Source organism: Neovison vison, chromosome 3, assembly GCF_020171115.1.
Source record: "Neovison vison isolate M4711 chromosome 3, ASM_NN_V1, whole genome shotgun sequence".
Classification (NCBI taxonomy): Eukaryota; Metazoa; Chordata; class Mammalia; order Carnivora; family Mustelidae; genus Neogale; species Neogale vison.
Window position 1 is genome coordinate 143,890,676 of NC_058093.1, and position 14,468 is coordinate 143,905,143.

At 38.8% G+C, this 14,468-nt stretch overlaps 1 protein-coding gene and 1 pseudogene across 1 annotated transcript; one reads left to right on the forward strand and one right to left on the reverse strand.

Moving 5' to 3' along the window:
• Positions 1–7,926: 7,926 nt before the first annotated feature.
• LOC122903811 lies at positions 7,927–8,025 on the forward strand (annotated as a pseudogene).
• Positions 8,026–8,166: 141 nt separating this feature from the next.
• LOC122901917 (dynactin-associated protein-like) lies at positions 8,167–10,355 on the reverse strand. The gene is made up of 2 exons (XM_044240984.1): positions 10,152–10,355; positions 8,167–9,222 (listed from the first exon to the last, which is right to left on the reverse strand). The coding sequence occupies exons 1-2, from the start codon at positions 10,173–10,175 to the stop codon at positions 8,752–8,754; spliced, it is 495 nt and encodes a 164-aa protein (XP_044096919.1). The 5' UTR covers positions 10,176–10,355; the 3' UTR covers positions 8,167–8,751.
• Between the last annotated feature and the right edge of the window lie 4,113 nt (positions 10,356–14,468).

The window sequence follows — 14,468 nt, forward strand, 5'->3', positions numbered from 1 at the left end:
CAGGATTTCAAAGTATAGCTTTTGTGATTACCTACATTACGCTAATAGCTGAAAATACCCACTGGTACATCTAAGCAGCTGATTGAGGGTTCTAAGCTTGTATAAACATGAAATAAGTATATATATTCACAAAAGCCTGTTCTTGTTTTCTGTCGGAGGTGAGTCAGTACCTGGATCCCACCTTTCTTTGGAGGCATCTGTCTTTACTTGAATTTTAGGCTGGTAGACGTCCCTATGCTGTCAATTATCTGGTGGGTTAAAAACTGTTGTGACATTGTAGATTATCCAGCTTCCTCAAGTTAGGGTAAAATAGATGCCCTTTTCAGCTTCCTACATCTTAGGACACTGGTGTTTTAGTTAACTTCCTTAACTACTCTGAATCATAATTTTCTCCTTTATGAAATAAGGACACCAGCACTTCACCCATTGAATTGTCCTTAGAATTTTCTGAAATGTAAAGCACCTGTTCTGTAATAGGTGCTTATTAAATGTCTTTCTACCCTTAAATTACCCACCGGTGTTTATTAGGGACTCATTGACTCTCTGTCTCATGAGTCATGTTTCTTCTATACACTTCAATGACTCATTAGCGATTTTAATGTCCCTTTCATAGAACTTGTTTCAACACCGGTTTTCAATCTTCCCAAGATTAAAATGGTTGCTGGAGGTGACAGGGATCACAAGATTGTAACCAGTGCACCTGATTAAAATCAGTCTCACATAATATGGGAATCCTGGGATTTCTTTTGCCTTTCATTCACTTCATTGGTTCATTTATCTCTCATTGGATATTAGGCACTAATAAGAACTGGGCTGGATATTACTCCAGCCTGGTCTTCATGGTACTCTTCACGAGGGCATGACAAGGTGGGGAAGATTCAGGGCAATGGCAAATCATGTATAGAAGCAGTCCCCATTTCAGAATGAAATGATAAATTAAGTTTCCACTCTGCCTCAAAGAATGAAAAGTCAGGACCATGGAAAAGGTACTCAATGAAGCAGGGATACTGTTAACTTTCTGGCCCTCACAGACCCGGTTCCTCTGCCATCTGCTCCCAGATTCCCGTCACCACATGGATGCATGAACAGCCTAAACCACTCCACTCAAGACTATCTTTCTAGGGCACCTGGGTGGCTCAGTGGGTTAAGCCTCTGCCTTAGGCTCAGGTCATGGTCTCAGGGTCCTGGGATCGAGCCCCACATCGGGCTCTCTGCTCAGCAGGAAGCCTCCTTCCCCCTTTCTCTTTGCCTGCCTCCCTGCCTACTTGTGATCTCTCTCTCTCTAATTAATTAATTATTTTTTTTAAAAAAAAATACCATCTTTCCTCATCACTGCCCCAGGCAGAGGTCTCTTCCCAACATGCTCCTGTGGTGTCATTTACAAAATTCATAAAACTATTTTCAAAAGTGAAGAAAGTATGTTAGATAGGTGATCTGTATTTGCCGAAAAAGATAATCCAATTTTCTTTAGTAAGAATATAACAGAAGATGTGGAAAATACAGGAAGGTATAATCAACCCCTCGAAACTGCCTGATGCATCACTATTTGAGAGAACCATCTTTTAGTATATTCCTGTCTTTTTTTTTATTTTAAAATGACACCATGTATTTTATAATCTACTTCTTTACTACATTTTCAAGATGTTTGGAAATATCATGACTATATTACATTTCATTATGTAATCCCTCTGCTTTTGCATATTTTTACAATATTTTGCATTTGTAAGCAAAATACAAAAATTATCTGTACCATAAAGCACTTATTTTTCTGTATTTCAGATTTCTTTAGCATAGATTCCAATAATGAGACTTACTCTGACAAAGGGTATAACATTTTAAAGTTTTCAACACACATTGTCAGGTTTTTTTCCCCTCAGTACATTTGGACTGATAAATAGTGCCATCCACACAGTAAAAGACTGTCTATGTCATTTCATGCACATCACCATGTATTTGATTCCCAAAACCCTTTTTAAAAAAATATTTGTTATTTTTTTAAAATTATTCATATTGAAGTGTTTTTTTAATTCCTGAATTATTATTTTGCTTGTTCATACTATTTGTTAACATCATTTGTACAGATAATTGAAGAGAACAGAGTGATTTTCTGAAAGTGTAATTATCTTTAAGCCTACATATGTCTCTCTTCAGGGGACAGAGTATACATCTGCTTACTCCCAAGGTTATGACTATCCCTCAAATTCCAAGGAATCGCAGCTATAGGAGGACAAGTCTTGTTCCTTGGAGGAATTTTTTTGGTATCTCAAAGAAAATAAGGACAGCAAAAGATGAAACTTTCCTGCAAGGCCTATGGGGCTCCGGCTCCCAGCAGCTCAGAGCTGAGCCCCAGTACTCATTGTTCAAACGGGTGAACTATTCAAAAACCTATTCCTCAAAATTAAAATCAGAGTTAGAAGGGCCTTCCTTGTTTCTCTTAAAGTGACTGAATCTTAGCAAAAGGCCGAATTGATGAAAATAGATCTTGAGAAGTGTGTTAAGAGTTGTTGTTTTTCTCTGGGATGAAATCTGAGCATTTGAAAAGGATCCCTTGGCCACATGGAGCTGTTTCAGAACATCTGAATGTCAGCCAGCCTCGGCAATGGCCCAGGAAGTGACTGTTCTTATCTTTACTTGAAACTGTTTTCCACATCCATTTTCTAGAAGTAGACCTTTAATACTGGCTTTGAGAAAAAAAATTCATGGTAGCTGCTGAGCAACCTTTTGTCCTGATGTAGATGAAATCGCAGTGACTTTAGCAATGACAGTCTGAAATAAACGGTCTGATATCTTCAGCTTCGCTGCAAGTGGCCCCATATTTTATACTACAGAGGGAACAGCAATGCTGTTCAAAACAGAATCCTAGATTGCCAAGTTCTAATGGCTCTCTATCTCTTCTCAGTCCAATGGCCGAAATTTTTTAAAAAGATTTTATTTGTTTGTTTGCTTGTTTTAGAGAGAGAGAGCACAAGCAGGGGGAGGGACAGAGACAGGGGAAGAAGCAGACCCCAGCTGAGCAGAGAGCGGGACGCAGGACGATCCTAGGACCCCGAGATCATGACCGGAACCGAAGGCTGACATTTAACTGACTGAGCTAACCAGGCACCCAGAAGTCATCTTAAATTAATAAATGGGAAGGAGTTTCAATTTGTGGGCCAAGATTAAGAGGGGTAGAAGCCAATCCAAATCTCAAAGGGAAATAAAAGAGGAACACTCCAAGAAAATCAAAGCCTGTTGCCAGTAGCACTAACCCAAATGAGAAAACAAGAACACTGTGCCAAATCAGCTAAAGAAAAAAGAGATAAGGCAGCATCCTGGAGAACTGAAGCTAAAAATAAAGATCAGAGTCCGCCAGGTGTGGTCTTGAAGTCAAGTAGAGAGGGTTTGACCGCAGTTTATAATGTTTGGTATATAGATAGCCTTTATCTGGGAAACAGTGCTTTATCTGCCTGAAAGCAGCTGTATTCAGAAATGCTGCCTGGCAGGTAGCTAAAATCATAGGAGGTATTGTCTGTGATGTATCCACATAAAGGTTTCAAATTCATGTAATATGTTAGGGAAGGGAAAATGTACTACAAAGTTTCAATGAAACTGCTGAGATCTGGAAATGACAAGGAAATAAATGTAGAGAGCAAGTTGTATAAAGTTTCAGTAGGTAAAGAGTGGGAAAACATTTCAGAAAGGCTCTCAAGCCAGGAACCAGACCTGCCCTGTGGAGAAGGAATTGCTGGGAGTTGTGAATGAGAGCACAGGCCAATGGGAAGAGGTGAGTCTCTGCCAAGCAGTCCCTGGCATCTCCGGGCAAGACTCTGGCAAATCAGTCCTAGAGCTGCCAGACCAGAAAGGCAGTCCTCCTAGCAGGTGTCCGGGGCAAGTGATCAGGACGGCAGGCTGAAAAGTCAACCAGCAGCCAGGCCTTATAGCACACACGGCCAAGGGTGACGAGGTCCAAGCCAGGGGGGCTGTGGTTCAGAGAGGAGACGCCCATCACTAGACGGGCAGACAAAGCAAAAACAAAAACAAAAACAGGCAGAGATTCCCGGCCCAGTAAGAGGATTGTGGGAAACCTAGGATGTGAGAATAAGAGATCAGAATAGAGGCCAGTGAGCACGTTGAACCCGCAGCCAGGTCTGCAGTAGGGAATTGGAGGAGGAATCTCCTACACTTTTGCCAGCAAACCTGCCTTAGTATTCTGCTGCAGAGACAGCTCTAACTTCAGACTCTTGCAGAAACCAAAGGTCCACAGTGGGCCATCATGCCCCTCTCGGCTGCAGCAAAGGTGGTTTGGGACCTACTACTTGGACATCTTTCCTAAACGTCTTCTTCAGAATTACTGCATCTTAAGCAGTAGATAATGTTTCCTCCTCCCCTCAGGAGATATTTGGTAACACCTAAAGACATTTTTGGTCGTCCCACAAGGGGGCAGGTGGCACTGGCATCTAGTTGGAAGCAGGCAGAGCTGCTTCTAAACATGTTCGCATCACACGGAACAAGAATATGACCCAAACTGTCATAGTGTTGAGATTATAAAAATCTCCTATCGATGATCACCACCTTCACTCCAGTTACTTAGTATTTTCCATGACCCTATGACATTTATTAAATACAGGAAATTAACTCATTTATGCATTTGCATGTTTATTGCCTATTTCTATTATAAGGTAAACTCTGATAGCTAAAACCTTGTTCTTATTTACAGCTATATTTCTAGAACCTGACATGCAATAGGTACTGAAGAAATATTTGTTGAAGGAATAAACTGAAATGAACAAACAATAGAATCAATGTACGAAAAATGGCAAAACTACAAACCAGAAAAACTTCACTCCAAACCCTGTTATTATGAAGTAGGTTCAGAAGAGTTCCTAATTGAGTTCAAAGGCTTGCTAGCAGCTAGTATTTTGCACCTGTATGCATTAAATCCTCTACTAGGGAATAAGCCCCTTGAGGTCAGAGTCCATATCTTCCTCCCCTCAAGCACAGAGCTGAGCCCAGCTATAGTGGAGGAGCGCAGACCTCAGCAGAAGCGCCTGTGAATCATCACTCATGCGCGGTTTGAGTCCGTAGAAGCACCAGATCTGGTCCCTTAGGTCACAGGAAGAAGATGCATTCAGTGGGCAATTAATGTAGAATCAGCATGTTTTCTGCTCTCCCCAGATTGCGCCTGAGTTCACTTCTCACTCTTCCCAAAGAGTTGTGCCACACAGCTTGGCTAGGGAATGTTTTGTCATTTGACCTACACCATTGATTTACCTGGATAAAAGCTGGTGAGTGGGATTCAATCTTGTAAATGACTGGTGACTTATAACTGAATAAAAGTGATGTTCCTCCTGTTTGCATAAGAGCCCCTTGTCTGTGTCCCTTGATCACCCTTCCCTTTAGATGGCTCTAGGAATGTTAAGATGATAAACCAATATGACCATCTCCAAATAGTTTAAACAGAGAGGAAACTTCCAAATAATGTAGTAATGCTGTAGTAATGCTGAGAAGAAAAACAAATAGAGGTGTTGAACATAGAATATTCTCTGGTTGTGGATATTTCTCAGAATAGGAGAGGTACTGGGGCATATGGTGGATTACCCTCGGACCATTGGGTAAAAATCACATAATGGGAAACACAAGTATGAGCTGAATGTAATAAAATCCTTTATAATCTTTGCTTGGTATACTGTAATTTATTAGTAATTACCATAGTTTCCCCCAGTTTCTGCCACCATCCAATGATCAACAGAGACCTGAGGTCAGTGGTACTCTAAGAACACATGAACTCCAAATTTATGGAAACTGTGAACATTCAGAAAATAATCAAGTGTACTATTAAAAGGTAGAAAGTACATCTTGCAGGAAAAAAAAAAAAGATTAAAAGAATTAGAATGATTCAACCCAAATAAAAATGGGCTAAAATGTTTTAATACTAACATTTAAGAGTTAAACCAAATATAATTATTTGAAATTTAGAATAAATATCTATTGGGGTCTACTAAAATGCTAGAGGGATGGAATAATAAGTGACACAGAGGGTTTATTTTCATGGTTCTTGTGTAGCACAAGCCAGCTACTATTTATCTCTTTATTCAATGTGTATATCTTACGAACCAATTATGTTGCAGCCCAAGATAATGTTAACATTCTTTATCAAATAATCTGTAGATGTATCAATTTACAAGTGCGACTAAACTTTGGATCATTTATCATTCTGATAACTATCAAACCTGTTACAGAATCACAAAATGTAACTCCAAGTCAGAAACTGAATGGTCTAATCAGCGATGTTTTAAATATCTCATCCAAAGATTTAAAGAGCTCATAAAACAGCAAGAAGTGGGGGAAAGGCCAATGTGCATTATTAAGAATCTCAATTAATGGGGCGCTTGGGTGGCTCAGTGGGTTAAAGCCTCCGCCTTTGGCTCAGGTCATGATCCCAGGGTCCTGGGATTGAGTCGGGCTCTCTGCTCAGCAGGAGCCTGCTTCCCATCCTCTCTCTGCCCGCCTCTCTGCCTACTTGTGATCTCTGTCAAATAAACAAATAAAATCTTAAAAAAGAATCTCAATTAATGTATTTACTAGAGTGTCATTACTTCTAAGCACCTATAATGACAATAACATCTACTAAGAATTAACAATGAGTATTCACTTTGGTCCAATTTGTTTTAAGATTTTATTTATTCATTTGAGAAAGAGTAAGAGAGAGAGCATGAGTGTCGGGAGAGAGACAGAGGGAGAGGGAGAAGCAGACTCCCCTAAGCAGGGAGCCTAACATGGGGCTCAATCCCAGGACCCTGAGACCATAAGTTGAGCTGAGGCAGATGCTTAACTTACTGAGCCACCCAGATTCCCCCACTGTGGTCCAATTTTAAGAAATTTTAAATAATTTACTTTGTCTAGAAGTTATAATATGTTTTTCTTGAAAATATTTTTTATATAATGTAGTAAATAAAACATTCCCCTATTGATCATATATATAATTGACTAAGGTTTTTTTGCACATAACTAGGTTTACAATTCTTTTTTTTTTTGCATGCCTTGAACATGATACTGATATTTAATTTTTTTAATTAAAATATGTATCACACTAACTAATGTCATTCCTATACTATGATCTTTGAACCGGTGATTCTCAAACCTGCCCCGACGTCACAAACACCTGTTAAGTTTTTTAAGTAATAGATTACTAGTTGCAATCAAATGGCCCTGATTAAGATCAGCAATTATAATTGGGGTATCAGCAATTATAATTTAAACCTGCTACAATTATTATGAATTCAATAGTAACAGGGTGTAAATTAATGAATTTACTACTTATTTGCATTGTTACAATTTCTTCTGTATCTTCCAAACTTTAGTACATAGTTGGGACTTAAGATATGTATTTGATTACAAATAAATTTTTGCAAAAAAAATTTTTAATAGAGATTCAAATGTACTTTCACTAATATTAATTCAAAAAATTTTTTTGCATTAAATAATTTTTGTAAAAGATTTTTGCAAAAAAAATTTTTAATAGAGATTCAAATGCACTTTCACTAAGATTAATGCAAACTAAATATGGTTTCTTACAGGGTAATTATAATCTAAAGAGAAACTGCAGAAACATAAACTTCACCATAACAAAAATTTCTAAATTCTAACATTTTCTCTACATGTTTGTTTAAATCTTCACATATAAAATTTGTTCATCATTATGCATGTAATTTGTGTATTAAAAATGCTATGTTCTGAATAGAAACCAATATATATTAAAATCCAAATGACTAATTTTACTCTGAAGTTTTATATAAAATTTCTTAAAAGATTTTCTCAATAAATTGGGTTACCTTGTCCATAGAAATTATATTATTTTGAAATATAGAAACAAAAGCAGATCTGTATGGCATAAATGTTCAGATCTTTAAAAATAAAATCAGTATTAAGACTTTTGAAACTCCATGCTTGCTTTGGCAGCACATGAACTAAAATTGGAATGATACAGAGATTAGCATGGCCCTGTACAAGGATGACATGCAAATTCATGAAATGTTCCATATTTAAAAAAAAAAAACTTTTGGAACTCCTAAAGTTGATTTAGTGAAAGTTCAGATAATTATTCCATTGCACACTAAGTTATTGTTATTCAACAGGCACCATGGTATCTGCCATGAGTATAATGGAGTGATGGCAGTAGGTATAGATTCAGCAGATATTGGAGAAGAGGCAGCTACTATTTGGGAGAAAAGCCAGTGAGGAGAATGGTTGTAGGCTGTTGTAGTGATCATAACGAAAGCATAACTTGTCACAGAAGAGAACATTTTGACAAATGATGGTAACTCTAGTAAAGTGAAAATGGTTGCCATTTGTACTTTAGGTGAATAGTGAAGATTATAGATGGCTGAAGGAGAGCAATGAACACTGTTAGTGTTAGTCTAAACTAAGTGACAGTTACAGTAGTTGTAGGGGAAGTAGAAGGATGGCAGTTGTAGATTCAGCTGAAGTAAGTCATGCTGTGGGTTCAGCCAGAGAGATGGTAGATGTAGTAACTGATTTGGCTGTTCACTAAGATTAAGTTATAATGGCATTTGTTGTTACTGAAGTTGCAACAGTTGTAGATTCTGTTAAAGTGGCATCGGCTGGGGTTTCACTTGAAGTGGTGGTTGTAGCTTTTGTGGTTATATGTTCAGTTGAAGTGATAGTGGTAGCTGTTGTACCTGTGGGTTTCTTTTAAGGGGTGATTGAGGTTGTGTTTGTAAGTCTGGTTGTAGTGGTGGTGATGGTTGTCAGTCATGTTGTGGTGTTGGTGACACCTGTTGAGGCTGTAGAACCTGTTGCTGTGGTGGTGGCACCTGTTGAGGCTGTAGATCCTGTTGTAGTGACGGTGGCACCTGCCAAGGTTGTAGATTCTGCTGTAGTGACTGTGAGGTCTGTCAAGGTTGTGGGTCCTGTTGTAGTGGTGGTGGGGGCTGTGGAGGTTGTAGATTCAGTGGACATTGCAGTGGTTGTAGATTCCATGGAAGTGGTTATAGTTGTAGGTTCAGTTGAAGTGGTGGTCACTGCAGGTTTGGTAGTAGTAGATGTCATTCTGGGAATGTCATTGTTGGAGGGTAGCTGGCTAGTAATGGGAGAATTGTCACTTCCTCTATTGCTCACCAGGCATATTATGAGTACTCCAATTGCTGTTGTTATCACAGAGGCTAAGAGACAAGCCAAAAAGACTTCCCACAGAGACCAGCTATTACAGCAATTTCCTTTTACCTAAGAAGAGTGTAAATGGCAGTATCAGTAATGAAAAACAAAAATGCTTCTGATTTTTCATTTCTTTTGTGTTCTTTATACCTTAGTGCATTAACATGATTAGAATCCCTCTATATCGCTGAAGAAATTTAAGCTTAAAGTCCAAGTCTTTATCCAGGTGAAAGTAATTGCATCCTTTCTCTAACATTAGAATAAATCAATATGTATCAATATCTCATCTTCTTTTATTCCAGTTTCCAGTGATGCAAGGAGAGAGTGTTATCTTTTCACATAAGCAGAACAACACTCCAATGGTGAATTCTCTGTCATATACCCAGTCCTTCACTGGATATTGTCATTACCCCAAACTTTTCCACTTCCAAACTCAATCTCTCAAGAATCCTATGCTCTCACCATCATCTCTTCTCCTTCCAACTTATTTATTCAATTAGTCCTATAGCAACCTTTCTTCTCATTAAAATCATTGGTCAGGGCAAGTGGGTGGCTCAGCTGGTTAAACGTCTGACTCTTGGGGGCACCTGGGTGGCTCAGTGGGTTAAAGCCTCTGCCTTCGGCTCAGGTCATGATCCCAGGGTCCTGGGATCGAGCCCCACATCAGGCTCTCTGCTCAGCCGGGAGCCTGCTTCCCTCTCTCTCTCTGCCTGCCTCTCTGTCTGCTTGTGATCTCCGTCTGTCAAAAAAAAAAAAAAAAAAAGTCTGACTCTTGGTTTAGCTCAGGTCATGATCTCAAAGTCCTGGGATAGAGCCCCACATTGGGCTGCACACTCACCAAGGAGTCTGCTTGAGGATTTTCTTCCTCTCTCTCCCTCTCTCTCTGCCCCTCCCTCTGCTCGCATTCATTGTCTCTTTCTCTCTCTAAAATAAATAAATACAATCGTTAGTAATAACTCAAAAATATTGGCCCAGCAGATCTTGTTTCACTCACATACCTCCTTATCCACCTTTTGTTCCATAGTCCATTATTTCAATACCACTAATTCCCTAAAATCTCTTGCACTTCCCTCATCATTCCTCCATCTGGCAAATAAATGATTGTTTTCTCTGGACTTGCCTTGAGCAGCCACACTGTCAGGGAAAGTCAAGTACCTGGGCAAATCAGAGTCAAAATAAATGTATGATTACCATTCTTGAATAGATTTTCTCTACTGGCTCCATCATCCTATTACATTTATCTAAGATACTCTCTTGTATCATAAATCTTTCTCAATCTTCTCTCTCTTCAAACTTATAACCTCCACTCACCAACCCTTGCACACAAATTGACCCCTTCGTTCCCATTAAATGACTTCACCTCTTTTCTACTTCATTGAAACCATCAAATGGAAAGTCTCTGAAAGCCCCACTAGGTACCAAATCTGCAAATCTAAGTATGCCTGGGCCCCACCTCTCTTCCCTCCCTGACTGACACAGAGGAGCTGTCCCATCCTCCTGCCTAAAGCAGATCTACCAATCTGTCCTTGGATCCCGCCCCTCCCCATCCTCTGCCCACCCTCAGCCCTCCATCTCCACTCTTATCAGCAACATTTTTTTTTCATTCTTCCTCTGGGACTAAATACTTCACCACTTTCCTATTAAATGGCTTCTTCCTTTTAACATTTATATACAGTCAAATCTCTTCCATCTCAAACAAAAAATTTCCTTTGATTCCAAATTCCTCTCTAGCTTCTTCCACTTCTCTTTCTCTGGAAAATGAAATTTCTTGAGACTCATCTAAATGCAATATCTCCATTGCATACCTTTCAACCCAATCCTCTCTGGCTTCTGCCTCTGCCATGCCACTGAAATACCTCTTACTAAAGTCACCGATGACATTCATTCACTCAGATCTAACTGACATATTTTAGCCTGCACCATATGCAAGCCCTCAGTAACATTTGCCTCTGAAGACCATCCTTCCTGTCTTGAATAGTCTCCTTCTTTGGCTTCTATGATATTCCATTCTCGTTGGTTTCTTCCTAACCCCCGCCCACCCCCCACCAGAATCTTCCCAGTTTCTTGTATAGACTCAATATCCATGCTCAGCTTTTATTGTTCACATTCCCAGGTCCTTGTCTCTTTTACTCTAGGTTTAGGGTCAGCAAAAGGGCCAGATAGTGCATAGTTTCATCTTTGTGAGCCATACAATTTTGGTCACAATTACTGCAACCTGTCAATGGAGTCTTAAAGCAGCCATAGACATTAACCAAATGAGTGGAGCTCAGGCATTGGTAGTTCTTAAAAAACTCTAAAATGCAGCTGGGGTTAAAAGGTAGCAGACTAGATGTTATTTAAGACTTCTCAATACTATGATTACATAAATTAGTTTGCCTCTGCCAATAAGAAGGAACATGTTCTAACTCCATCTTACTGAGCTCATCCATTCTTGTACATTGTCTCAGCAACAGTATGAACAGTTTATATATGTTTTAAAGATTTTAATTATTTACTTGACACACAGAGAGAGATCACAAGTAGGCAGAGAGGCAGTCAGAGAGAGGGGGAAGCAGGCTCCCTGCCGAGCAGAGAGCCCAATGTGGGGCTCGATCCCAGGACCCTGGGATCATGACCTGAACTGAAGGCAGAGGCTTTAACCCACTGAGCCACCCAGGCGCCCAAGAGTTTATATTTTTATCCAGAATCACGAAACAAGGTTCAGACTCTCTACGGCAAGATTAAGCAACAGAGGGTACAATTCCAGACTCAGGGAAACCCAAACAAACTTTCAAGTAGAATACGTAATTTATAGTCGAGGTCAAATTTCTATAACAGGATTGAAGTCCTGAGGTAAAGTTAATTCAGCCAATGGATAAGGTCAGGAGCCAAAGAGAGCTGGATCTAGTCTCCAAAGCTAGGGGAAGGTATCTAGAGAACAGAGTCAGGTTTCTATGTTAAGGTCAAGTGCATCAGAGGTCAGATTAAAGAAACTTATAGAATGTGCAACATACAGATCTGGAGGCTAGAATAGCAGAAGAAAATAAGGAGATCCCCAACTGAGAAAGACCCTTGAAACTCTGAATATGACACAATCTCCCATCACACTCTAGTTTGTGTATAAACCCTACATTGCCAGCATATATGCTCCTCTGCCTCTCCCCACCTACATTTATACTTCACATTTATGCTCTTTTGTCATATATTTTCTATCTGTGCAAATATCTGAGTCCCCAACTAGAACATTAGCTCTTAGAAAACAGGAATATCGAATATTACTATTCTTATAAGTTGCCTCACAGTGACTTATAATGATATTGAGAATACAGCAGATGCTTAACATGAATGCAGGTGAATTAAATGATCGAATATATTTCCTGAGAAAGAATAGAACTAATACGTCCCTGTATAGAACACATTCCAACCTGGGTAGAAGCTGCTATATCAAACAATACCTGTGTATTGGATAATTCTATGTGTGGGCATCGTGAGTGTACAAGGACTCCTGGGCTCACATACAGTCCAGTTAAGTTGGAAGAGACATGACCGGTTGTGTCATTTGAAGGTCGGTGCCAGCATGCAGAGCTGTGAGCCTCTTGGTCATCTGAACATGTGATTGGCTAGAGAAATAAAGCACAAGGGAATAGGAAGCCATGGTGTTGCATTTCTAAAGTAAATTCTTCTATCAAACATAATCAAGAGTATCACTTTTAAAAGGGATAAAGCATAACAAAACTTTTAAGAGGAATGTTTTCTTCTTATATTCTGAAGACCAAAAAAATCTAGACAGATTATTACATGTTGCATTATAAAAACATTACCAATGTTCCAGATCAGGAATGTATGTCATCCCGTCTTCTCTACAATATTATTTGCATTATTAAATGCCCTCATGTTGTAAGCTGCTGTAGGTGAAGCATATATTAGGAAGCCTCTATTCCTATAAGGAATAGAATGTTAGAGCCAAATTCTTGCAGTTTATCAGGTACAACCTGTTTAGGTCATTTGGGAAATGAAAATATTAGAGCCAAAAGAGGTGAGGTTATTATTATTATTATTATTATCATCACTATCATCCCATAATGACATAATAGTGAGCATCGGAGCTCAAACTTTCCAGTCTTAAGTCCAGTGTGCTTTCCACTCCACTCTATTGCATATAGTATGTTATTATACCAAACTATGGCAAGATATTAATATAGTGATTACTAATCTACACTATACTAATGAAAAATTCTCAAACAAAAAGACTCCTTCCATCTATGCAATGGAACCTGTATGCCCATGACAAAGACAGAAGACAAATTATTTGTCAGTTTGTGATATGTTTATGCTGACTTCCTCTTGAACATATAGTTGTATAAATGCAGTTCTCAACAACAACAAAAATGTCTCTACTCTTAGGAAGTTTATATGCTAATATAACAGGGAGGCATAACAATTGCAAAATATTGTTGAGAAAGGGGGCAATAAGGATCAAAAATGGGTTGAGCTCAGTAGGAAAGATTTGGGGGAAGAGGTGTTTTAGAAAGGGAAAGAACAAGGTGAAACAACAATGGGAGAGGATTAAGCTCAGGAATTATGGAACTGGGCCAAGAGTTTTTTACACCTCAAAAACTACATAGGACTGTTGAGGGATCTTCGTCTCATAGAATCATGTTGCTTTCTGTTGTGAGTCAAGGGTATCTCTGCCACTCCTTGTTCATTTTCCAAAGGCAAAACCTAAAACTACCCACTGTAGATTTGCTATGAGGGTTAGTGAGTAGATACTGGAAGAGGGTTAGAGCAATGTCTGTATGTACTCTGGAAGTGTTGGCTGTCAGTGGTAGTAGTGGTGGTCGTAGCAGCAGCATTTTTATTCCTACTGTTGCTACAACTAGTTGTCTTGGGTCATGTTGATTTATAATCCATTACTAAATAGCTATAAAAATTGCTGATCCATCAATCCATGAGTTCCATAAAACTGTCAGATTAGAATTGTATTTTATGCACGTACTGGTCCATTGAGAACAACCATGAACAACACAAAAAATAAATATGATTGCTATTAAATGTAGGTAAGATGGAACACTCTGGCAGTAAAGAGATTGCAAAGTTATATTTTTCTGATATATCAAAGAAATAAAGAAAACAACCATACATGTTACTGAATAAAACTGAACAAACTCCATGTTATTCAATAGATAAATTTGAGCAATGTTGGACTTACCTTTAATAACAACCTTGCTTATTTTGCTAAGTACCAATGCCTTAGTTATTATCCAGCTTGCCTGTGGTTGATGAACTGAAATATATATATATATATATATATATATATATATATATATTTTTTTTTT

What these genes read in the sequence shown, in the direction of transcription:
- LOC122901917 (XM_044240984.1), bottom strand. Translation starts at nt 10,175, where the DNA reads ATGGAACAAAAGGTGGATAAGGAG. An exon ending in AACAAAAGGTGGATAAGGAG is followed by an intron (nt 9,223 to 10,151) that starts GTATGTGAGTGA and finishes CACTCTTCTTAG; the next exon opens with GTAAAAGGAAATTGCTGTAA.